Source organism: Pieris napi, chromosome 24 (assembly GCF_905475465.1).
Source record: "Pieris napi chromosome 24, ilPieNapi1.2, whole genome shotgun sequence".
Taxonomy (NCBI): domain Eukaryota; kingdom Metazoa; phylum Arthropoda; class Insecta; order Lepidoptera; family Pieridae; genus Pieris; species Pieris napi.
Genome location: NC_062257.1, coordinates 4,769,572 through 4,797,419, shown reverse-complemented (window position 1 = coordinate 4,797,419; position 27,848 = coordinate 4,769,572). Strand labels below are relative to the sequence as shown.

Below are 27,848 nucleotides of genomic sequence, written 5' to 3'. Positions count from 1 at the left end.
TATTAATAATAAATTATTTTATAGGCTTCTTCTGAGACTTATTAAAGTTTGTTTAATCATTTAGGTAACATAACGTACACTTATGAATGTCAATAATAATACATATTAAATGCTGCTAACTTTGCATTTACTGCCAGTTCTCAAATCAAGGGCGTAGAACGGACGAGAAGTACTGGCAATAAACTCTCTGTCACTCTTTTTAAGTGCCAAGTTTTTTGTTTTATAAAATGTTTGTAAGGAGCTGCAACCATTACACCATGTTCCACATACAGAAAATTCCAATAGAAAACTGTTCCCTAGCTGGGAAATATTTGATGTCATTTTAGAAAAATTTCACGTGTCATATATTGATAGATATTCCATTGAAATGTTACATGGGCTGAACAGGACGCAATTTTATTTTTGGGACATGTAGGCGGAGTATATCTCCTAAACGAGAGAGAGAGAGAGAGAAAGCCAAAAACGTGTTTTCACCCCTTTTTCCAAGATGGCGGCCGGGGGAATACGTAGTTCACCGGGTCTTCTACATAACTACAGAGTCGTACATATTACTCTGTTCTTGTCGATTCTACAATCTTGTTGACAAAGTAGTGACAGTTCTGATTTCGATCAAAATATTTTCGTACCAAAATTATCTTCTATCTAAATTTATAAAGTACAAATCATGGCAAGCAGAAACGCAAATTCACGTGATACCATACTTATGTATGATAATAGAGACACGGTATTTATTTCTCAGTATTGTAACACTGTTTAGCCTAATAGTTAATAATAATCACATAGATAGCCCATCAACTGTTCACTTGGCCTACGCCCGTGTGTATTTACCAAGATCATGTAGCGATCCTGTAAACAGTTACCAAACATAATAAGGGTTGGGTTTTAGATGAAAAAAAAAAAGTTTTTTTTTTAAGTTTTCCGCAGCAAAACTCACTTGTAGGTGTTCCAATGAAGGTCCCCCGAGACTCCTAAATAATTAGTATCGTCAAAAAAGTGCGGTGGTATTCAACACCGTTACCCATAATAATTTATTCCAATTAGATAACACAGATCCATTTTAATAATAAGTTATTCAACGGGCAATCCTCAAATCCAAATCTCTCATCTCTAGTTCGAGTCTATAAAGAGAGATTTTATGACACCTATCAATGCATACGTAGATATTGTGTATCAATGATTCCTGTCCTTTCATTCATAAAAAAAAACTATGTTTCATTCCCGTACGTCAGAAATTTATATGACTGATACGGGAGACAAAGTTCTGAACCTTAGGAGGCTTACGTAAGAAACAGGTGTAATAGAGGACACCACCCGCCCATGACTGCGCTATATTATTCCTCTTTTTTCGGTCCAGCCATAAGGTATGATCGCAATAGCTTCATGCCAAAAACAGTGTATATATTTATAAGTAAGCAACTATATACTATACGATACGAATACCAAGCAACATACAGACAGACTTCTGTGCTCACTTGCGTTAGACCTGTAAGCACCAGGAACATTGTCCTTAGTTAAACAAAAGAAAGAAAAACAATAATAACTACCAACATTGCTCTGATAACCGATAGGACTAGCCAGCATGGGGCCCTTCAAGTATTACGAAAGCAGGTTTACTAAAATTTACCCCCCCCCCCCCCCCCCCCTATTGTCAGCAAAGCTTTCATACAGTATACTAGCTGATCCGGCAAACGTCGATTTGCCATGTATATCAATTATAATAAAAATAGGGGTTGATCGTAGAGGGATAAAAATTAGGGGTTATATGTATTTTTTAATGTTGTATCATAAAAAAATAAAACAATACAAATTTATCTAAAATTTAAAAAAAAATTAGGGGTGGACTACCCTTAATATTTAGGGGAATGAAAAATAGATGTTGTCCGATCCTCAAACATACCCAATATGCACACAAAATTTCATGAGAATCGGTCGAGCCGTTTCCGAGGAGTTTAACCGCAAATACCGCGACACGAGAATTTTATATATTTATTAGATAAACGTATTAATTTTTTGTAGAATTCCTCGAAAATGCATTTCGTTTTCAAGCATAGACAATGTGTGGGTATTGTGTAAAAAATTAAATAATAACTGTTGACGTAATCACCAAATAAGAAAATCAAACCCCCCATGTAATATAAAAACTTAACATATATATAAACATAAGACCACTCAACATAACAAATATTCCCTAAAGAACTTTCTCCCAAACCGAGTAGTGGCCGACTGGAATAGGCTTCCGGAAAGTGTAATCAGTGCACCATCTTTGAACTCCTTTATAGATTGGATAGATTCTCCAAATCTCAAATTACACGCGCATCAGCTTATTAAGCTGCTAGTGTGTTTACATACATAATAATAATATGTGCGTGCACTAGGTGCACACACGTAAGTGAAACTTCTTTATGACCTAATTTTTCGAAAAATAATCTACTATATGCAACTTTACAGAAATTGGTTAAATAAAGTTAAATTAGATAAAGTTTAACAAAAGGCTTTTATTGTCATAGATATGAATATAAATACAATTATTTCATTTTAACTTATTACTGTACTACTATGTAGTACTAAGATTATTACAGAATTTCATTAATTGTAATAGAATTATTAGTATTACTATAATTGTTATCGTTATTATATATTTTTGTTACTAATGGCTTCGAATCTCTTCGGATCAACCGTGGTAGGGACAATAAAAAGATGGCGCGTAACCGAAAAATGTGACAAATGTGTGTAATTTTTTTTCCAACGCCGATAAAGAAGTTTGACTTCATAAAGCAACATGGCGCGTAACCTGCTACAAAATTTCTCCCATACGTCGATAAAGAAGTTTCACTTCAATAATAATAATATAGTGCTTACGTAATTGAACGGCCCCCATCCGACGGGCTGTAATGCTGATGATTTATTTCAGCAAAGTCAGTGGTCTGTAGTGGTTTCAACCAGTCATATTCCGGGAATGGACAACGCAGCGGGAACGGGCTCTCACGGAACAGCTGGAAGACATCGGTTGCGATGCGCGTCGCTAGTATTAGGAGCCTTCCTCACTATGCATTGTAGGGTCGCTGCATCAGCACTTACTGGAGGGTTTTGTATGTAATATTTTTAATAATACAAATCTATCTCACATCCTTCTTAGGAAATTCGTTTAGGGCTGTTTCACACGTACCACAACCACACCACGTCGCAACGACAAAATGCTGTGAAGCAATACGTATGAATAGTATCGCTGCAGCTTTTTGTAGTTGCGTTGTGGTACCGACAAAATGTCGATGTGGTTGCATTGTCGCCAGTAGTTGCGATGCGGTTACGTCGTGTGCAAACACAGTTGCGGAACGTGTTTCCGCTATGAAAGCCGGAGTTGACTGACCAAACTCATGGAATTCGAAGAAGAAACTTTGTCACCTTAGTCGAACGCAGAATGAATGAACCGGGGGAGGGCAAAAGCGGCGGGTGCGCACTGTCGTTGCGTCTACGCAACGTTTTGTTTGCGATGTGGTCGGCATCTAGTTCGCAGTGCCGCTGGTGGTCACGTTGTGGTTGCGATGTGGTCGGTATCACACACACGGTCGATAACGACTGCAAAATGTGGTTCGTGCGAATAATCCTATTCATTGTCAATACAAAATATACGCACGGCCACGTGGTGTGGTTGAGGTGTGGTTGTGGTACGTGTGAAAAGGCCCTTAGGATCTCCGCCATTAAGTTGTAGAATAGGCTGCCCGACTCCATACGATTGACTACTTCCCTAAAATCTTCTAAAACTCTTCTGCATAAACATTTCTTAACCATATCCTATCCTGCTCAATCGTTACTTTTGTATTGCAATTCATGAATCCGTGAGATTAGTTTTTTAATTTTTAGTTTGTTTTTAATTTAATTTTATATTTATTTAGTTACCATTTTTATAGTTACATACTCGTAGAATGAATGTAGATGCCAAGATAATTTCCCGCAGGTTTTATTAATAGGAGTTAAAACAAATCAGTCGCCTACATCTTCTTTGAAAAGTAAACTTTTATAATTAGAGTCAAATAAAAGAGGTCTTACCTCCAACTATTATGGTGTTACCTTTGGAGTAGAGACTCTTAGGCCGTGGGGTATACAAGGGCTAATTTAAGATTTAAGTTGGCGCCTGGTAGATAGTACCGGTGACCCCTGCCCTGCGATTCTGTAACTCGCTTCACACACCCTCAGCGCTGATTTTTGCTGTCAAATCGTTCGTTTCGGTGTCATGTTACAATTTGGTATTCTGATAAACAATAACCGCGACAAAAGCGCCGCTCAAATGAGATTGTTCACATTTGGAACTAAAATTTGGCACTGCTACACTTACGCTCCAAAATTGTTGGTATTTGGTATTCTGATACATACCATTTGACATCTCATCTCACTTAAATGTACATTTTGTACGTCAAATTAAAAGTTGCTCTTCCCTCGCTGAAATCGTTGTTTACCAGTGAGTTAGCCATTTTTAGCGAAGTTAAAACTTGTTTTATGTGAAAATATTCTAACATAGGACAATCTATATGTATCTTGGGGTAAGTTTATAAAATAATATTTATCAATACAGCATTATTTTACGAAAAAAATTATATATATAAACATTAATTGAACTTTGTTATTGTTACAGAAGGCCCGTTTCCACTTTTAAAGTTTAAACCTCTATTTCTATTTCAAGAAATAAATGATGTAAACCATTAAAAAATACTTAATATAATATCTATAGATGGCGAAGAAAATGTAGGCACGAAACGACCAATTGGTTTCTCGGCGTTGGTTACTATCGCTTTTTTCCAATACTCAAGAAATTATATGGTATTGACGAAACCTAGAACATATGCTGCTGAGATGAACGAAGAGTCTAGTAAATAGATGATCTAAGGTAAACATTTTGATTATTTTAGCATTAAAAATATCATTTTGATCCTAGAACCAATTTTTCGATGCAGTCTTGATCATGTCTTGTCTCCAGCAGAGATAAGTCGAACAGAAAACGATAAATAAGTTAAGATAGGTAAATTTTGTTATACCTATATTTGTATTTTTCTACTGTACTAAAATTATAAATCTAATAATTTCAGAGATCCCCAAATGTTCAAAATTTCTGATAGAAAAATACATTCTGCCTTTGAAGAAGAAGAATATTACATTTAATCATACGACAAGGCCCCTGGATATAAAAAGACACAATAGTGCAGACATTTTCAAATTATTGAATTTCGACTACTTATCCTTCAATTTATAATAAATGATAACACAGTACAATTTCAGTTCCTATATTTTTATAAAATATATTGATATAACATTAAGGTTTTGGATAAAAACATTATTCTGCTTTACACAAGTATGAAATACCATCATTACATACATGATGGTTTAAGTACTTATTAAGCTTTTTTAAATTTATCGTTCATAACTATTACTTTTTACAAACTAATTAGAAAATATATTAAAATAAATATATTTGTCTACAAAATAAAGTAGATGTTATTGATTAGCTCTATGTGAGGCTGGGTTTTAATTAGTTTTTATTATACTTAAGTTTGTTTTACTGAAAGTTATTTTGTAGTGTGTTAAAAGTTTACTATAATCATTAAATTAAATGTGTAAGTTATTATATTGTTCTTTTATTCACCTATAAAGTAACATGGCTTATATATTTTTCATTTCGGCTTAGCTATGTATTTAACTCGGTTACTACGTTTTCTATAGGCAGTCATTAAATAAGTGGTAGATTTAATTAATCATTTTATTAATATAACAATATAATTAGATACAAAAAAAAAATATTATGAAGTACACAATTATCTTAAACACAGAAATACAATTTTTCATATAAAAATCATAGTTGTCCAAACTGCATTCAAAATAGATTTGTGGTCTCAGTTTAATATCTCTTCTTAACATTTCAATAATTGGTCATTTTCTTCCTCATTCTTGACAACTACCGCTGATGGCTGTAATACAATAGTTATGTGTTAAAATTGTAAATAGGAAGATGTGGTAGGTCACTGTACTGACACAATAATATTGCATAACAATTTAATTATTGTAAAGTTAAGGAAAATAATAAAAAAACTTGCATAAAACAAAAACTTTATGGGATATCTTTGTATTTCTAAGTAAAGTATCTTAAAAACATGTTTGATAATATTATAACTAAGCCAAATATTATTTAAAGTTTTATGGTAACAAAGCTTAGTAATTTTGCACACAGTTATTGATTCAGTACTATGAATTAAAAAAAATCTTGAGCAAATCTAAGTATGTACTTTAAATACAATTATTTATTAATGAAACAAATCCAAGACCCATAAAGGGTATGTTTAGTGCTAAAGTGTAGTGCTGACTACAATATAATAACAACTAAAATAGATTAACTATCTTTTGATGGCTTCTATGTTTATTAAATAAGTTATGGCAATGTCATTTCCAACATTTAAAATTAACGTTGATCACTTGAAATGGTATGAATTTGAGCAATTGAAAGCTTATATATTTGATCCAACATACCTAACATGATTATTTATACTTGTGTTCTGAAATCTGAACAATTAAATTAAATTCAACTTGATCAATTAAAATTAATACTTCTTATATTTCATGAATGGAATTTGAAGTTAGAAAACCTAAAAATATTTTTTATATTTGACATTTTTAACTAACAATTTAATTATTCTTTACAATGTCGCTTCGATTTAACCTAACAAACAAACTTTGTTAACTATTTTTCTAGACACTGCTTATTCCTATTTATTTACTATGATAGTTATTATATTTCTAAAATAGTTTTAATAGAATTCAGTTTTTAAGAGTGTTAGTAAAAACATAGGTAATATTGTTGTTGTGTGTTTGACCTCTGAATCACTTAAAAAGGTTGCAATAGTAGTTTCGTGGCATCTAAAAAGTACCAACACTTGCACTTACACAAATGAATAAATATATAAACACTAATTTTTCTTCTTTATTATTCAACAAAATATTATATGAAAACATTGGTATTCACCTTTAGTAATATTTTGAAAATTGAAGATACCTATCCATCCTGTTTAATTTGAATCCTTAGACCATTTGCTGAGAGAATCACTTTTAGCGAGACATAATAATCTTTTTGTTAAGATAATATTCTTAAATTTTTTACAATATATCCACATGTTAGGTATACCTTGTTTCGTGCTGAAAAATAATTAATGTTTTTAAGTTGCTTTCGCTCATATAGGTACACCACGGCTGGTCAGTTGTCGGGTAAATAGTAAATACGAAGTATAAACTCTTAATTGGAAGTCATAAACAAAATACGTAACTTACGATTTACTAATAAATAAACTCACTACTTACCTTTAAGCGGCCCCATTGCCAGATGGGTTTTAATAATTTTCCTCGCTATTCTATTATTTTCCATCAGATAAATCATTTTTGAGATATTTTCAGTTTATCTTTTTGTTAATATTCTTCATTCGTCGTCAACCATTTTGTTTTATTAAAAATATTTTGTTTATGTATGATGAAAATTTTGACAATTAACTCTTTTTATAAAATAAAATGAGTCAATTGTCACGATATTAATAGACAACAACTCACTAGGTTACCTCCCTCCACTTATCAAGACGTAATGTAAAATTTCTTAACAGAATACCATGAGATTCCAAAAATTACGTCAGTGACGAAGGGAGCGCTGTTACTGCGTAGTGGACTCACGGAATAACAGTGAGTTACAGAATCGCAGGGCAGATCTCGTGCAATACGAATATTACAATACAGCGAGGAAAAGCTGCTATTAAAGGTACACTGCCACAGGGACCAATTAAAATTTGTTTAATTATCTAATTATCAATCAAATATCAATATAATTGTAAATTCTATTAATATTACATTATCGATAACATCCATTATTATATTTTTTAACTTTTACATAGTATTTAATTTCATAGAAATACAGTTACTATCAATGTAAAAAATAATAAAATAAAATCAAGTATCAAGTATTTACAATTTTCTTAACCTATAAAGTAATAATAAAAATAAATAAAATGAAAATCAAAACAAATTTAAAAAGTTTGGTCCCTGTGGCAGTGTACCTTTAACGCTGGCAACATTTCCTCGCTGTATTGCGAGACTTAAGGCGGAAACATACTACCAAAACGCGACGCCACACCACGCCATCCGACGCATGTCAGTACTTATCAATCCCATATATTTAATATGGTCAGATGCACATAGACAACACGCCATGTGATCACACGCTGTAACATCCAATCGATTTGGATCGGCGTGTTGTGGATGTTGTGATGATGACGTCATGCGTCAATGCTTTCGAGTTTTTGACACGAATGTCAATTTATATACTTAGATATTTTTGGATTTATTTGGCGAAATGAACGACGAACAATTAATTGAGTTGGTGAAACAATATTCTGTTTTATATGACATGAGATTACCTCAATACAAGGACAGAAACAGGGAGTTAGGATGTTGTTAGTTAATACAAATAACCTGCTAATCAATTCAGTTTATTAGAAAAATACAGGGTTGGCCAGAAAGATTTGCGAATTTAAAAAAAATTAAAAAATAACTAAATACAATACACAAAATTTTTTATTTCAATTAAAATAGACATCTGGGAAATTTATTTCTTAAAAATAACATCATCCAGGTGTGCACCATTGCGCTGCAAACATTCCTCGAATCTGAACCTCAAATTGGTAAAAACTTGCTGGCACAAGGCTTTGCGCGGGAATTAATCAGCTAAATGACTTCTGAATTTGCAAGCGTGTCGTGGTGTCGCGTGTTGGTAATGTGCACGATGAACATCGGGTGTCGACACGACACGTCGCGTCGCGTTTTAGTAGTATCTTTCCGCCTTTATTCTTTGAGCAAGGAAAGTGCCAGCTCTGCGGTATTATTATAATTATATACATTATTATAATTATATACATTATTATGATGTTTGTTTCCCCCGCTTTGTTTGACAGTTTATTTCATACAACCTAATTTACATGTTTTAAACGCAGTTCTGTTCATAATGTTCCTCGTGGCTGCGACTGCGGGCTTGGCGAATCCTTTACGACATTTTGAAGTTTATCTCGGACAGTGGAGTATTAGTGGGCCGGGACGCGCGTTTCGGATATTGCCAATACTTGATGGTAATTTGGAGATACAGTGTAAACTCTTTATAACGAATTTCGAGCATTTTCTTTGGTTATAGAAAGTTATCGTTATAGGGAGTGAAGAGTAAAAACCAAATTTAACCAATTACAATAATTTCTAATGTCATTACTATCAATAGGTAAATTATTCTAACATAACGCTTTTCTTTTACTTGCCATCTTGACAGTTTCAAAGTTTGTTTACGACTGATACACAATAGGTGACGGTGGTGCGTTTAGTAACTGACAAAATTTCCTACAGGCAATGTAATCTAAGAATAATGGCACACGTATTTATGCAATTAACAATAACAAAGGCGAGACGGCTAACAATAACACTTAAGTATGTTGTTGATGTCTAAATATTAAAATATTTCTTCGTTATAAAGAATAGCTATTCCGTTATAAAGAGTGACATAATGTATGGATTTTGTGTTAAACCAAACAAATGTCACAATGTTTACATTATAGGGCGTTTTTCGTTATAACCGAAGACGTTATAAAGAGTTTATACGGTAATTTTTATTTTATATTTATTTATTTTAACATTAAACTGCAGCCAATACCATAAATACATAAATGTACTTATAATTTATTTGTAGAGGTGTGTGTGGGAATGTATAATGAGTTGTCGTGTGTGCGTTTTTATGTGATCTTAAAAAATTGCTCACAGGGACCAAACTTTTTAAATTTCTTTTAATTTTCTTTGCATTAATTTTGAATTATTTGTATTATTACTATGTAGGTTATGAAAATAGTAAATACTCTATATTTGATTGTTATATTTAAATAATTTCCAGGACTCGGAATAGCGATTTGTCTAAATACTCTAGTACGTGCAATAAATTGTTGTGCAATTGCTGCGATATCAACTATATATGTCGTGTATTCGATTTCCGATTCCAAGTTACCGTTTACACATTGCAGGTATGTTTAATTATGTTATACAGTATGTTTAGGAACGCAGTCTAGTGCATAGGAACAAGTGATAAAAAAGTATATGACGTATGAAAAAATACGTCAAAAACTAGAAAGTGCTATATTTTTTTTATGCTACAGCCTTGCGATTCTGTAACTCACCTTTCGAACTTGAGAGTTCGACCGCTGTGAGCAGCGGTTTTCACAGCGGCGGTCACGCTCAAATTTTATTTTTATTTTAAGATTTGGCATTCTGATGAAGAGGGAGCTTGTAGTTTATTGTTTATCAGAATGCCAAATCGTAAAATGACTGCTTCACGACTGATTTGAGCGCTACCGCCGCTGTGAAAGCCGCTGTGAGAGTTCGAAAAGTGAGTTACAGAATCGCAAGGCAGGAGGCAAATGGGCAGGAGGCAAATGGGCAGGAGGCACATCGATGGACACTCTCAATGCTAGAGGACTCGCGAGTGCTTTGCTGGCCTTTTAATTTATATATTTTTTTATTTTTATTAGTCTTTTATTTCAGATACTTTTATATAATCTCATTAATTCCTAGATATCTGTGTGCCCTTTGGCGGCACCAAATCCCGCTTTCTATTTGCACTGTGCCTTTCTGCCTTGTACTACCGCTGTTTCCTTAATCTGGTCTATCCACCTTCTAAATTGTGTATCTCTTTGGTGTTTATTTTTACAAATAATTTATAACTAAGGAAATAGGAACAATGAATGACAAAACCTAATGAAACTAACCTTATCAAACCATTGCCGATAGAGTATTTATGTCCGATATACACGTACAATATATATTCAACTGTAAATTAAACAATGAAAAAAGGCCGTTTTTACACTTTTTTTCATATCGGAGCAGTGTTGGTAAAACTCGCTCGTACGGTGAAGGAAAACATCGTGAGAAAACCGTCATATCTTAGACCAGGATTTAGGCTGATCGCTTACTTGTCTATTAAAAATATATCACGAAACATACAGAAATATAAAACATTATAGCGGCATTTGTTTGTTGATTTATAGACTTAGGTAGAATGCTTTGTCAGTCATATGTGTCATGGCATGGCTTACCAATGCTGGAAACGATAGATCCAAAGGTAACATCAAACTTAGCCAGCCGAAAATAACAGCCCATTGAATTATCAAAGCTACCTTATCTTGCTGAATGCATATATTAAAACTTTATTGTTAATACTCTTATTTCAGGGACTTTGATTTGAAACCATACGATCCTATTCTTAAAGATGTCTACAGCGTGAGTTCAAAAGAGGTTTGTATGAAAAACTGTTTTATAGAAATCAAAGATGTCACTTTTAAATCACAGTTTCGTTTACTACTCTTTAACAAATATGAAATATATTGTGGAGGAAAGTCTGCTCTTCCTTCGACCTGAAGGGCTCCACGCCTCCCACTTTTCGTGGCTAACTTCATTCTATTTATTTATTTGTAAGTCAACATGCTTAAAATATTAAAGAAAATATGACGTTACGAAAAATGTCATGTTGGTATGTACTAAAAAGGTAGGCTAGGTATTAAGGAGAAATGAAGTTCGCGGGGACAGCTAGTAGGTACATATATTATATGATACTAATATTTTACGCCGAGCGTATCTATAATGAAAACAGTGCATTGCCCTTGCTTGTAAGACCTGGCTTTGAGAGTCAATCCCAAATGAACCCGGGTATGATATGAAGAAATTGCGGAACTTACATCGGTTTATAAATATCCGACATGACAATAAAATTAAGTTAAAAAATAGATTCATAATTTCTAGAATAGAAAAATAAAATTGATATTTTCGCCATTTTTTTTATTTGGAAATTTGTTCCTAAAGTCAAATATAACGTTGTAAAATAAAGTATAAATTTCAGTCTAGATTCTCCCTTTCTATTGGCGAATTTGATGAGGATTATAATGAAAAATATATTGATGACATGCACACAAGTGAGTTTGGGTGGAGAAATTTTTCAGTTTTAAGGTACGTTTCAATTAAAATGGTTTAAGATTTATCTGGTCTTGCTTAAAAATCCACAGCTGTGCCCTAATGGAAAACGCAAATAGCATACACGAAGGTTCGATTCCCGTCGTAATAATGGATTTAAAATCTGCGAGTTAGGTACTGACATAATTAACAAAACGTTTCGAGTGCTCATTCTGTGCTATGCTAGAGATTGAGTTGATTTAATTTTATAGACAGTAAAATACCAATACTTAAAAAGCCGGCAACGCAGTCACGAGCCCTCTGGCATTGAGAGTGTCCATGGTATCACTTAACATCAGATGAGCCTCCTGCCCTTTTTGCCCCCTGTTACATAAAAAAAACTTTGCTAATAAAGCCACTTTTACCGTAACTCTTTTTAATCGCCAAGATTATGCTACATGATCCTTGCAAGGACCTTTACACCTCCACATGACAGAATGAATGAATTTATCCTCTATCGACAGTGGGCATGGTGGTGGGGCAAACATTAACGTCAGAGCAACACGCAATGTTAACAAATAAATTTAATTTCAGATTTGGATTCCCAAAGCACTACAGAAAAGACACGTATAAAATACAAATGTGTAATGAGAAATACGGTTCTGGATATCCAACTTTATACAGCACTCCGGCTTATAACTTTTTCTAGTAAGTGTTGGGTTTTGTAAAATAATACGCAGTTTGTAGGTATATTCCATCATTTACGTATATATGTTAATTTTCATCCGAAAGAGTATATTTCGTACACGTTCTTCTCTGAATGCATTATAAAATAGAGCCACTATATTTTTATATGTCACACGGTTCACCATTGCTTATAATATATGCGTCAGAAACAATTCTGTAAAATTACATATTTCTTAAATATAATGGTAACCTTATTCAATTTAAACCATCTATTAATTTTCAAAAATTAATACATTATGTTGTAGTCGAAGCGCGAATTGTAATAAAAATTGTAATAGGGAATGATGTAAGAAGATTGTGTATCAGAATCAAGGCACCTATATCTAAAATATAAAATTCTCGTGTCGCGGTGTTTGTTGTTAAACTCCTCCGAAACGGCTTGACCGCTTCTCATGCAATTTTGTGAGCATATTGGGTATGTCTGAGAATCGGACAACATCTATTTTTCTTTCCCCTAAATGTTAAGGGTAGTCCACCCCTAAATATTTTATTTTTATTTTTAGATATTTTTTTATGATAGGTACAGCATTAAAAAAGACATACAACCCCTAATTTTCACCCCTTTGCGATCAATCCCTATTTTTTAATATAAATGATATACATGGCAAAACGACGTTATATATATATATATCGGCACAAACTTTGCCCAATTTTGCGTGGTAGTGGATTGTGTATGCACTTTTATTAGGAAAAACCATCTACACTGGCCAATTTCTTTTCCGAGGATTATTGCGTAGCAAATCCATGCTTGATCGTGTGGCTGGGTTGCAAGAATGCCTAGAGTGATCCTTCACCTTTTAAAGAGTCTTGTAGCTTTAGTTTTAGGTATTAAAAAAAAGAAAAAGTTTATTTACCAAAGCTAGTTCTAAAAGTTATGCTAACAAGGAGACCGCTTATCTATTGTTTTGTGTTGATAAAAATATAATAAAGTAACCATAAATGATAACATGGCGATTAATGTTGTGGCGGTAAGTTTCTTGCCAGTTCTTCTTGCCCGCTCTACGCCCTTGACTTGCGAACTGGTAGTAAATGTAAATTTAGAATCAATTTAACATCTTTACTGTTGTTCATAAGTGTACTTGGTTACCGATATGAATAAACTCCTCCGCTAATTTAATGACTTTTTGTAATTTTTGTAACATTTTCAGTGTGGAAGTCGTGTCTTACCGAACAGATTATAATTTTGGACAGTTTAATATGCCTCTAGTCTTAAGTTTAATATTTATCTGGACAATAATGTGGGCGTTGTTGATTGCGGAACGTGTTACCCATGGACGAGTTAGTATTGTTACTTCTTGATGCTAATACTTTTACTTTACTTTAAAGACAATTCACACCAATCAATAATAGGTATCACTTAACATCAGGTGAGCCTCCTGCCCGTTTGCCCCCCGTTCTATAAAAAAAAAAAAAAAAAAAACCAATTGACCTAGTCCCATGCTAAGCTGGTGAAGCTTGTATTATGGGTACTAGGCAACGGATATACATACATATTATAGATAGACATATAAATACATATTTAAACACCCAAGACCTAAGCACAACACCAAATGCTCATCACATCGATGTTCGTCTCAGCCGGGGATCGAACCCGGGACCCATGGATTCGCAGTCAGGGGTACTAACTACTAGACCAATGAGTCGCTAATGTCTGCGGAAAGAGAAACGAATCACGCATGTGTGATAATTCCTATTTGCTACGACTTATTTCGTCTATTTATATTAAGTAAGTACTTCACTGTGCAAAATCCTGCTGTGGAATTCCTTACCAATTGATGTCAGACGAGCTCAGTCTTTACAAGAAACAGACATTTTTCTACGCGCAATAAATATTTATATCATCTGAGGCAGAATTGTTTATTGTGCTCCTATTTCACCATGCCTCCTGCTGATAGAGGACAACTCTTTGTTTTTAATTTATGTTATTATTATTAATTACTTAAGATGTCATGTGGAACATGGTTTAATGGTTGCAGCTCCTTACAAACGTTGTGTAAAAAAAAACATGGCGATTAAAAAGAGTGGCGGAGAGTTTATTGCCAGTTCTTCTCTTCCGTTCTACGCCCTTGATTTGAGAACTGGCACTAAATGTAAAATTGGAAGCGTTTATATGTATTTCTTTACAGACATGTCATAAGTGTACAAAGTGTTACCAATATGATTAAATGATTTTTTAATTGAATTCAATATTTCATCATTTTTTTCTACCTATTGCGACTGATAAATCTCAACAGTCAAGCGTTATATTAGGCCTACACTTAAGGCTATGTCTGAATTAGAAATCTTTTCAGTTAATCTGGAACAACGTGTACACATGGCTCCTAGCTATCCCTTGGATATGGAGTATATTGTTGGTCATCACCGCTTTCATTCATTTAGTTTCAATGCCGAAATCATTGCGCAAAGTCTACAGAATTGGCGTGAAAGAAATAATGGCTGTTAGTATTAATGTTTGTTTTTAAACTTGACTCCACTTGACTTGTGCCTCCCGCTGGATGTGATTCCAGAGTGTTACAGGTTTCTGGGTTGATGAAAGGTTAGATATCCCATCAGACTCTTGTATATCCAATATGTATGTATGTACCAGAAGTCTCGATGTGAGGGTTTGATGCATTGGTGAGATATAGATAAAGACAGATGTTTGAATTCTTGAATTGTACAAACGTAACCTTTGCTAGAGTTTTCTGGCGCAAAAGGAAACGGGCCGTTGACACCTTTTCGTCCCGCGCCGTTGGCAAGCACTAGATACATAGACTGGGGTCTAATTAATTAAGTAATAATTCAATAATTCTCGACTCGGAATTACTCAGAATCTTTCAACATATGAGCAACACACACATTGCTACAACCTTAGGATGATTAAATGTTCGCAGGGTATTGCAGATGCACTGGAAATTGCACTTTACATTCACTCTGCAAGTTCTGGAACCGAATTAATTCACGGAAAAGGACTTAATCATTACGGTTAATATCTTTTATTGTGTAAAATTACTTACTAATATTAGTTCCGAGCTGGTTTCGACTCAGAGGGGGAAACAATTATTCTTTTCAGTTCAGACTAAAATATGTATTCTGTACTACTGCTTCACTCGACAGTGTTACGCTTTCCTTGAGTCAACCTATTTTAGGGTAAGATTTTGAGTCGTGACAGAGAGATACGAAAGTCTAGACTTAGCGTGACCCTCGTATGCAGGGGCGGATCTACTTAAGAGCTTTTTTGGCTGCAGCCCAGGGCCCCGTGGAAACAAAGGGCCCCAGTCACCATTGAAAACAATAGGTGATATTTTAAATTAAAAAAAAAATATCTTAAGTTTAAGAAAATTCAATCATAATGTTGGGATCCCTGAGATCAATCAACCCATGTGCGATGCACGTCTCGAACGGAACGGGGAATTCCCCGTCGATTGTTTTTGAACGGTGTATTTTTTCACGTGTGCTATTACGGGGATGTCCCCCGTAATAGCCTCTCTGCCCCACAAATTTACGATCCGCCCATGCTGTGTGAGAGACTAAGTTCCGTCTCTGAGTCTTCCCCTAAGCTTACAAAGCTCGTTCTAGACTGCTACGAAGCTCGGCTTTTTATTCAATAAATATTTAGAAATCGGGTTGGGTAGGTATGTACATACCTGGACCAAATCCAGGAGGTACTAGGGATGGGGCCGACCATGAAAGTCGAGTGGGTGAAAGTGGATGAAGCGAGAGAGGTATGTCAGGACGCAAGTGGAGATCCGTGGTCTCTGCTTACCCACATAATATAAATAAGTAAAATAAAGAGAAAACTCTTTATAACGCCATTAATTATAACGAAGAACTTTCTATAACGTAAAAATTTCGTAAATTTGTTTCGCTTAACACAAAACCCATACACTAATACTGTCTTTATAACGCAACAACCATTCTCTATTACGAAGAAATGTTTTTATAATCAGCTTAAAAAACTAACTTATTGAGGTGCCGAAATTTCTGAGAAAGACACCTGAGGTCATAAACAGCCTTCTCGCCTTTGTTATTGTTAATTGCATTAACACGTGTGCCATTATTCTTAGATACTATGGCCTGTAGGAAATGTTGGTCTCAGTTACTAAACGCACGATCATCACCTACCTATTATATATTTACAAATTATTGTAATTGGTTAAATTTGTTTTTTTTTCTCTACCCTCCTTATAAAGACACCTCTCTATAACGAAAAAAAAATGCTCGCTCCCTTTAAATTCGTTAAAAAGAGTTTACACTGTATAACAAATGTATTTTCAGCAAACGGCCATATTGATCCACATTTAAACGGTGAGAATGTGTGGCATAGCGGCCTTTTACTTCTGCTAACAGGATTAAATACGGGTGGGGCCGCCCTATGTGCACTCGTGGACTATATACAGCCTAATACTAAAGCTGTCTACAATATGTACGAGAGTAAGGAACGTATTCTTAATTAAGGCTTAACTTATCTGCGTAAACGTTAGGTATTGTTGTAATTTCTGAGTACGTTCGCTAGACGCAATACTTGTAATCTAATGCGGATTCTCAAAGCGCTAGATTAGCGATAAATAGGCCTTTTTAGTATTTATTTATCTTAAAATATATAAGTATAACACTGATTGTGTTGGCCTAGTGGCTTCAGCGTGCGACTTTCTTTCTATGTGCGCATTTAACATTTGATCGAACGGTGAAAGAAAACATCTTGAGGAAACCGCCTATGCTTAGACCCAAAAAGTCGACGGCGTGTGTCAGGCACAGTATGATCACTTGCTTATTAGATTGACAAATGATCATAAAACAGACACATAAATCTGAGTTCCAAACCTACGGAACATCACGATGGTGTTTTTAATATGTAGGTGATTGATTAACGTGTCGTATTGAAACAGTGATGTGTTCAGACAAGAACATATCAGAATAGTTACGGTCGTGTGTTCTGAAAAGAACAGTTTCATCGTGTCGTAAGACACGGTAAATTGCCCTGACAAGGGCAGTTGTCAAACGTTTTCGTCGTGAAACAAGAATAATATGTCCTGAAAAGGACAGTTGTTAGACGTTTAGTCGTGATACGATAATTTGTCCTGAAAAGGACAGTTTTAGCGTTATCGTAAGGCTACGATACCGAAGTGTTCTGAGATGAACACGTTCGTACGCTTCGGCGGCTGCGTGCAGAAAAAGGCCAACTTTTTGCCGCGCCGCATTTTTATCGCCTACTCTGGTACCTGCGCAACCAATCAACGCTCCGCATCTTGGCACCACATGTCAATATTAGTTGTAAGTGTAGGATAATTTTTAAGTATAATTGTACACAGTTTTGTAAATAAATTCATTCACTATTCCATCTTCACCTCTTCTCTACAAGTAATTAGGGAGTTTTATTTTAACATCGACCAAGTAATTCTGAACCAGTCAACCTCAAGCAACATACCTAAAGTGGTGACCCCGAGAAGAACAACCCCGAGAAGAACAACCCCGTGAAGAACAACCCCGAGAAGAACAACCCCGAGAAGAACACCAAGAACATTGAAGATGTCGACAACAGAAAATTCCGGTGCAGAGCGTCAAACTTCATCAACACCGTCGAGCCAAGAAGACTCCGGTATTTCACTGTCGCTCCGCGTGCCACCACTTCATCCGCAACAATCAACCATCGACACACTCATCGGTGAAATAAGAAGATTGTCTTCAGAAGTTGCTGAGCTACGAGCACAACCTCGCGACAATTACCGCAACAGTTGCTCTCGCCACCGTTACCTATCACGCTCGCGGAACGCATCTCCACATCACAACGAAAACCAACGAGAGTCGCAGATGGAAGACCGAAGCCGAAAAAAATCTCCAATGCCGTACTGCTATTACCATCATCGCTACGGTATGGACGCGAAGAAATGCGCACCACCATGCAGTGTCAAGCCTATTAACCAGTCGGAAAACTAAAAGTAACGCTGGCCGCGGCGGGAACTGGCGTTACCGAATCATCACACCGCCTTTTCGTTACCGACAGGGTAACGAAACTTACCTTTTTGGTCGACACAGGAGCCAATATCTCCGTGCTACCAAAGAAAAAAGGCTCACGCGAAAAACCACTGCCGTTTCAACTCTACGCCGCCAACAACACTGTAATTCCTACATACGGAGAGAAGTCACTCACACTCGATCTTAACCTCCGAAGACCATACACATGGAAATTCGTCGTAGCAGATGTGTCCAAGCCAATCCTGGGAGCAGATTTCTTACAATACCACCACCTCATTGTCGACGTAAAAAATCGACGATTGATCGACGGGAAAACACAGCTGGTAACTAACGCTCAACTCAGTACTGCGGGCATACCTACAGTTCGCAGTATAGACATTGAGCAAAATTACCACAGCATTCTAGCAGATTTCCCAGGCACAACTAGACTCACTTCAATGAAGCTAAGTCCTAAACATTCCGTCGAACACTTCATTGAAACAAATGGACCGCCTCTTCACTGCAGGCCACGCCCCATTGCGCCGCATCGCTACGAAATGGTCAGGAAAGAATTTCAGAACATGATTAACCAAGGGTTATGCAGACCAAGCAAAAGCCCTTGGGCATCACCTCTTCACGTCGTGCCTAAGAAGAGTGGAGAGTTACGCGTGTGTGGCGATTACCGAAGGCTCAACGCCATAACCAAGCCCGATCGGTATCCCATACCACGCATACGTGATTTCACTTACCAACTCGCAGGGAAGAAAATTTTCTCCACACTTGACCTCAACCGCGCCTACCAACAACTGCCAGTCAGCGAGCAAGATGTGGAGAAAACTGCCATCATAACACCATTCGGCCTTTTCGAGTTCCCGCGCATGTGTCCTGGTCTAAAGAACGCCGGCCAGACTTTTCAACGTTTTATTCACGAAGTACTGCGCGAACTCGACTACGTATTCCCTTTCGTTGATGATCTACTGATAGCGTCAATCGACGAGGAAGAGCACCGAAAACACCTACGCACCGTATTACAGCGACTAGAAGAATACGGCATTACCATCAACCCATCAAAATGTGTTTTCGGCCAGCCAACTGTCAAATTCCTCGGTCATCAAGTCACGGCGGAAGGAATACAGCCACCCCAAGAGAAGGTACAGGCTATCACAGCTTTTCCAAAGCCACAAACCGTAGAGGAACTGCGACGTTTTCTCGGTATGATAAATTTTTACCGCGAAAATATCAAAGACGCCGCCACCATACAAGCGCCGCTAAATAACTATCTGCACAACATCAAGAAGCGTGATAAAACTAAGATCGACTGGACCGCTGAATCGACGCAAGCTTACGAGGCATGTAAAGAGAGCATAAAAAACGCCGCTTTACTCGCTCATCCGTCTCACCATGCGACGCTTGCGATATTCAGCGACGCGAGCGACAAAACAGCTGGTGCCGCACTCAATCAATTTGTCAACAACACATGGCAACCACTCGGCTATTTTTCGAAGAAATTCAGCGACGCACAGACTCGCTACAGTACATATGATCGAGAGCTACTCGCCATCGATATGGCTGTCAAACACTTCCGAAAAATGTTCGAGGGACGTGAAATAATAATATACACGGACCACAAGCCGCTAACTTTCGCTTATACAAAATCAAATACAAACAGCGAATCACCGAGACGCACCCGACAACTACTTTATATCAGCGAATTTACCACTGATATACGACACATCAGTGGGTCTCAAAATGCAGCCGCAGACGCATTATCACGCATCGACGCAATTACATGTCCATCGCCGATCGACTACAATTTACTCGCAAAAGCTCAAGAGCGCGACAGCGATAACATTAAAGCACTCGGTTTACAGAGCAACTTGTCTTTCAAGGAAGTAAACCTGCCCGCGTCAAACATCAAATTACTCTGCGAAACTTCAACCTCATACATACGTCCGTACCTACCTAAAGAATACCGACGTACCGCATTCGACGCAGTACATAACGTAAGCCACCCTGGAATAAAGACCACGAGGAAATTAATTACGCAACGCTACTTTTGGCCCTCAATGAACGCAGATGTCGGCAAGTGGGCAAAAGTATGCCTACAGTGTCAGCGCGCTAAAATACAACGCCATACAACAAGTCCATTATCAATATTTTCACCAACCGAACGATTCGAACACGTTCACATCGATATCGTTGGTCCGCTACCTACCGCGGCCACCGGTCATCGATACCTAGTGACAATGATCGACAGAGCGACGAGATGGCCCGAAGCATACCCATTATGCGAAATAACAGCCGAAGACGTAGCCAAAGCATTATACGAAGGTTGGATTTCCCGTTTCGGTTGCCCTGCTACAATAACAACGGACCAAGGACGCCAATTCGAAAGCAGAGTATTTGCATCTCTTTCTCGCTTACTCGGAATTGAAAAAACGCGTACAACATCATACCACGCACAATGTAACGGTATCATCGAACGATGGCACCGTGTCCTTAAAGCCGCATTAAAGGCAAGACTACACACCGCAAGAAGCTGGATCAACGAGTTACCAACCGTCCTACTCGGATTACGCGTCGCTATGCGAAGTGACACCGGCGTAAGCGCCGCCCAACTTACCTACGGATGCAACATACGCTTACCCGGTGATTTCTTATCAACAACCCGCGATAACGTCATTATGGACTCTGCGTACATCGATCAGCTGCGCGACGCAATACGTAACTTGCAACCAATGCCTAACCAACCACACAGCAACACAAAACCTATATTCGTACACCGCGACCTGCAAACATGTGAATACGTTTTCGTACGCATAGACGCCGTAAAGAAGCCATTACAAGCACCCTACGACGGACCCTATCGCGTGCTAAAACGAGACAGCAAGATATTCACGCTGCAGTTACCTAACCGTGAAACAAAGATCTCTATTGACAGACTCAAACCCGCCTACACAATCGCCGAGCCAGATGTGCCCACTGACACAATACCGAGTACCTGCAACAAGCAAATCACATCAAGTGCGAACGAACTACATAAACCCTCAAATAGCCTGAAACGTCAAAACGAAAACAACCTGAAACATCAAAACGATAACAACCTGAAACATCAAAATGACAACGACCTGAAACAACAAGACATTGGGAACAACACAATACCTACAAGGACAACTCGCCGAGGCCGCGTTATACGCCTGCCGGTACGCTTCGCTAGAGGGGGAATCCTGTAGGTGATTGATTAACGTGTCGTATTGAAACAGTGATGTGTTCAGACAAGAACATATCAGAATAGTTACGGTCGTGTGTTCTGAAAAGAACAGTTTCATCGTGTCGTAAGACACGGTAAATTGCCCTGACAAGGGCAGTTGTCAAACGTTTTCGTCGTGAAACAAGAATAATATGTCCTGAAAAGGACAGTTGTTAGACGTTTAGTCGTGATACGATAATTTGTCCTGAAAAGGACAGTTTTAGCGTTATCGTAAGGCTACGATACCGAAGTGTTCTGAGATGAACACGTTCGTACGCTTCGGCGGCTGCGTGCAGAAAAAGGCCAACTTTTTGCCGCGCCGCATTTTTATCGCCTACTCTGGTACCTGCGCAACCAATCAACGCTCCGCATCTTGGCACCACATGTCAATATTAGTTGTAAGTGTAGGATAATTTTTAAGTATAATTGTACACAGTTTTGTAAATAAATTCATTCACTATTCCATCTTCACCTCTTCTCTACAAGTAATTAGGGAGTTTTATTTTAACATCGACCAAGTAATTCTGAACCAGTCAACCTCAAGCAACATACCTAAAAATACATGTCAATATTATTATTATTTTATTAAGTAACTGATTTACCATTGTTTTTGTTGGTTTTGTATTTTATAAGGGCACAGACCCTTGACCTTTTTTTGCTAAGACCCAGTTGGCTATTTTAGAAAATGTGGACATAAGTTAGCAATGATTATAATTAATTTGTTATACAATTATTTGGTAATTGTTATTATATTTATGGTGGTATTTTTATATACATTACAACAACTAATTTTAGTTCTGGTTTTTTATTAGGCTTAGTATCATTCATTAATATAGAAAGACTGGCAAAATTAAATTTTGGGATTTGGGCAGCTTAATTATTCAATAATTCATTTACAAAGAAGTTTCACTTCTGACATGTGTACTTTGTACGCACTCACTTTTTTTATACCACTGCAGGAACATTGATCAAGTTTATACATAAGGGAACAATTTAGTAGCCTATGCCCTTCCCATAAATTTTAAATAAGCGACTAATATTTCGTTGTTACATCCGAGATTTAGTGTAGCGTTTTGGTATTTATTTATAAGTATACTTGTGGTTTTAATTAGAACTTTCTTTACAGGCACTTTATGGATAATACCAATGTATTCTAAATGCGTATCAATTAATAACTATTCGCATTTTATGTAAGTTAATCTCTTAATATTTTGCATAGCTTACTGTAAAGCTTAGGTTTCCTAGAAAAGCGGTGCCGTTAACTAACGGCCGTCATTTTACGGTTGTTAAGCAGTCTTTACTTTTTAACATAATGCAAAAAACAATCATTTTTGCTCGTCCAAGTCACGTTTCTACTCAATGTATTAATTAAATATGGGCACCACTACACGCGAAAAACGTTGAACTAATGTTTATCACCGCTATGACGGCCGTCATGCAAATGACAGCACTGCTATTTGACGTTACGGTTACACTCCACGCTCTCTAAAAAACCTACTCCGATTATTTATAGACAACGTATGTGTGACGTCACCCAACGTTACATTACGGCCGTTAGATAACGGCACCGCTTTTCTAGGAAACCTAAGCTAAACATATAGTTTACAGGGCTATAATTATCAGGAACCAATAAAAATATGGCGACAATGTAGTTCAGACAAAGTGTGCTCATTGTATTGAGACACGGCGGTTCTGGTTCTGGCGGTTGTCGCGGAGTTTGTCATCCTATTTTGTTTTTCTTTAAATTGTTTATTTAATTTTGTATCCACGGAGCCCTGGGCTGCAGCCCAAAAAGCCCTTAAGTAGATCCGCCTATGGCCATGGCGCACAATATTTTTAAATACATGGCAGGCACACACACCACACAACTTCACATATTAATTGTATAACTATTTGAAGATTATATTATAACTAGATTTTTTTAGGTCAACGGTGGTGTTTAGTGGTCTTGCAATATCATATATGACGGTTGCCTACTTATCACTTAAAACAGCTCTGCATACAATCTTTGAATATAAAGTGAAATTGGTGTAAGTACTCTTCCTAAAACTACGAATGACAATACTTCATACTGTAAGAAATAGTTAGCCTTTTTGCAAATATTTTTAATTTATTACTATTTAATGTTGTGTTTTGTTTTTGAAGTTATACTTCTTTAGGCGCGTTATGAAAAATTGATGTGTGAAATTTTACGATGCGCGCGCACCGTGACACAAAATTAACAGTATGAAGTTAGTTCTAGGTGGCATGAAAATCGATAATAACTATGTATTTTTATATTTAGAACACGTGTTTCGTAACAGTACAATTAAACAGTGTGAATAAATAAATATTATTTTGGTGTTTTTATTAAATCAATTTCATATGCGACGGTGATAGTATTTACTAATAATAATTTTATTGATTAATTTTAATATTTATCGTTAATCACTACTGCATTTTAGTTATTTTTTTTCCATACGCCAAAGAAGTATAACTTCTAACGCGTGTACATAAGTACACACACTCTTTTTTCTATATGTATGTATTGTTTTGTATGTGATGTAAATAGTTCATTTTAGAATAAAAGTAATATTCTCTTTACTTCTAATTTTAGAAATTTAGACTAACTTTAGCACTCGCGTATATATTTAATTCAATTTTAAATTTTGTCTACCAAGCGTTCGTCTAAATCCAAACCACTCCGCTACTGGCTGTTGACAATACCTTTTTAATATTTAAATTGATTATATTTTGCATTCTGTGACGTCATCATGAAACATCTCACTTATTTAGGCCGAAAAGCGATTCGATATTATTATAAACTAACTAGCTGATCCCGCAAACGTCATTTTGCCATTTATATCATTTATAATAAAAAATAGGGGTTGATCGTAGAAGGGTGAAAATTAGGGGTTGTATGTATTTTTTAATGCTGTATCATAAAAAAATAAAAAATAAGTAATTTATCTAAAAATTAAAAAAAAAATTAGGGGTGGACTACCCCTAACATTTAGGGGGATGAAAAATAGATGTTGGCCGATTCTCATAGATACCGGATAAGCACAAAAAATTTCATCAAAATCGCTCAAGCCGTTTCGGAGGAGTATGGCAACAAAAACTGTGACACGAGAATTTTATATATTAGATAAAATTAATGTGTTATGAAGAATGTTTTACTTCATATACACATTTTTAAACTATTATGTTTTATGCTAAACATCGAACTTTTCATTTAATGTAATTTACAGATTTGCTGAGCAAGTGGTTGTAGCTGCGCTTATTTTGTGTTGTATGAGTCTTAGCTTGTTGTATGCTACCACGGTGAGTTGACACACACATTTCAAGAGATAGATAGAGAGTTAACTGACGATAGTTGAACGTGACAACGTTATAAGAAAATACTGATGGAATGGTTGCATTTTTCAAAAGAAATTTTTTATTTTATTTGTTTGATAGATATTTTTTTATGGATATAGAGAAGGAGGTAAATGGAAATCACAATTGAATTGACCAAGTTACATTTATTTGTACGCATAAATTACCTTTGTCAATTTTTTAACGAACGAACGCTGCCGAACGCGGAGGCCGGTTGTGCCTCTCTGTCGCTCGGTCCGCGCTCTCGCTTGCACTTCAAGTCTTAAATGCAACGCCTCAGAGCGAGGTAACGCGACATGCGTCATGTTTTTTCGTGCGTGCAGCCGGCTCCATCGAATTATAAGACGTTGTCACGTCAAAAAAAATAGTTCGTGGAGTCCCTCCACGCGGAAGAAGTCAGACTTCGTAATGTTGAAATGCAAATAGGAAGGGGTGGAAATTGATTTTTACTGATATCATATTGTTTCTTTAAGACAACCTTTATTAACATTGCTTACAATTCACACTTAATCTTGATTGATTCACACTTGATTGAATATTATAAATTAAAATAGAACAACAAGTACGTATTTCAGCTTATTACACGACGCCCACACTGATAACTTCGCTGCATAGCAAGAATACCATGCGCATGTGCTTGGGATCTACCAACTCACTACTCTTTCTCTCTCCTACTTTCTACCTGTGTGTGTCTTTCTTTCTCTCTCTTGCGTTGGAATATTGGACGCTACTCGTTGCTAACGCTCGCGCTGGCCTCAGGCCTGCCTTGCGATTTTGTAACTCACTTTTCGAACTCACACAGCGCTTTTCACAGCGGCGGACACGCTCAAATCACGACTGATTTGAGCGTGTCCACCGCTGTGAAAACAGCTGTGTGAGTTCAAAAAGTGATTTACAGAATCGTAAGGCTGTAACAGGTATAATACGTGCATGCGTTCGAGTGCCACGCATTCACTGTCGCTCTGTCTCTTTCTATTCCTTCCCAGGAGCGAAGCATAAACGTTTAACGCAACCTTGTTGGAGTCGCATTAGAAGTTTCATTTCAATAAAAATACTATTATGTGAGATTAGAAGTATGACTATAAAAGTCGTTAATTCATAATTCTAATAGTGATACGTCACTTTGATTCAATACATTGCGTTACTTGGGATTTGTTTTTCATGGAAAATAAATGAATTGAATTGATATGTAACAAACAAAATATGATCATTTTAGTTCCAGTTCAAAACAATGAAACGCTGAAATGTGTGTGCTCTTCCAATGTAATTAAGTTTATTAAATTGTTCCATACAAGATAACTAGATAAGAATTAAGGATGTTATTCCTGCTTGATTTAGTTATATTTGAGAAAGCTCTCAATTTCTTAACTCATATGAAAACATTTTTCTCAAAATCTTTTGCACCAGATAATTTTGATGTAAGGAATTAATTACTTCTTTAATAAAACAATATCTCTCTATCTCGAAATCTATCTGGATTGTTTATATTTTCTGGCTATAAATTAATTTATTATTTCTAGGGTGGGATAGCGTTGCTGGAAAGCGTAGATTCAATTATGACTGGATTAACGATGCCACTAATTTGTTTAGTCGAGTTAGTTGCAATGATTTATGTGTATCGGAGCCATGATTTTGTTTCGGATATGAATATTGCAACTGAAGAGAACGCGTGTTCCAATAGAATCGATGCCCAATGGCAAATTATACCATTCATCACATTTGTAAGTATCTGTCTTTAGTGTTTAAGTATTTATTACATTCCTTTTCTTTCTTTTTTTGCGACTTAGGCGCAAACTAGCTGCTGTGGTCTCTGGCAGAATGACCAGCGCTGTGGAACATTTTGCTCCTCAGCATAATGCTGAAAAAAAAAAAACAATCATGTGTCCAATTCACACGTGGTAGAAGTGAAACCTTCAAAAACAAAGTTTTTATAATTAAATATGTAAATTAGACTTTTTCTCTATTAGATAGAGAAAAAGTCTAATTTACTCGTGTATCATGTAGGATCTTTTCTTAAAAAAAAAACCATTTTTTAATGTTAAATTTTAATTTATAACTTTAATATTGCAATCTTTATTTGGTAAAAACTAGTAAGTTTATACATTGTATAATGCCTCCTATCTCTCTCTCCCACGCCAAATCCTATTAATGTATGTGTCTGTCTCTTTTTACTGTCGCTTTTTCCGTTGCATCCGGTTTGAAATCACAGCGATTCTAAAGAAGTTTCACTTCAACAATTGCAAATACATATGTATATATTATAAGGTACCGAACCACAAGCGTCTCCCTGACTTAAATATTTATAAATTAAAAAACATATTTTTTACCCGTATAGAAAAACTCTTGGCCTCAGATTTGTGTAGTTTTATTTATAGAATAATATATTTGCAGGTGGTATTGGTGATGAAAGCCACGGCATTAACTTCAGCTGAGATGCCACAGGTCTTCATGTATCTTGCTCTGGCACCACTTATTGGAGTCATTCTGTGTCTGCCAATAAGAGCCGGCGTAAACGCGTACAAATTTTATAAATCACAAAATGTTTTGTCAACCAAATAAAATATATGAA

General features: G+C 36.2%; 1 protein-coding gene and 2 long non-coding RNA genes across 3 annotated transcripts; 2 read left to right on the top strand and 1 right to left on the bottom strand.

Moving 5' to 3' along the window:
* Positions 1-609: 609 nt before the first annotated feature.
* LOC125061668 lies at positions 610-27,848 on the top strand. Its single transcript, XM_047667193.1, has 16 exons — positions 610-724; positions 2,912-3,089; positions 9,012-9,143; positions 9,947-10,073; positions 11,277-11,340; positions 11,942-12,048; positions 12,586-12,699; positions 13,887-14,016; positions 15,030-15,176; positions 15,612-15,702; positions 16,996-17,151; positions 23,049-23,112; positions 23,848-23,952; positions 25,153-25,225; positions 26,800-27,000; positions 27,671-27,848. Exons 1-16 carry the CDS (start codon positions 665-667, stop codon positions 27,836-27,838), a joined length of 1,917 nt encoding a protein of 638 aa, XP_047523149.1. The 5' UTR covers positions 610-664; the 3' UTR covers positions 27,839-27,848.
* On the top strand, positions 4,161-4,669 carry LOC125061881. The gene is made up of 2 exons (XR_007119098.1): positions 4,161-4,538; positions 4,631-4,669. It is a non-coding gene; the product is annotated as an uncharacterized LOC125061881 (long non-coding RNA).
* On the bottom strand, positions 5,832-7,734 carry LOC125061880. The gene is made up of 3 exons (XR_007119097.1): positions 7,339-7,734; positions 7,007-7,176; positions 5,832-5,957 (listed from the first exon to the last, which is right to left on the bottom strand). It is a non-coding gene; the product is annotated as an uncharacterized LOC125061880 (long non-coding RNA).

Coding starts and splice junctions, on each gene's coding strand:
- LOC125061668 (XM_047667193.1), top strand. CDS start 665: ATGGCAAGCAGAAACGCAAATTCACGTGATACCATACTTATGTATGAT. Junction 3,090..9,011: donor AGCACTTACTGGAGGGTTTT/GTATGTAATATT, acceptor TTTTAAACGCAG/TTCTGTTCATAATGTTCCTC. Junction 17,152..23,048: donor TGTCTACAATATGTACGAGA/GTAAGGAACGTA, acceptor CTTTCTTTACAG/GCACTTTATGGATAATACCA.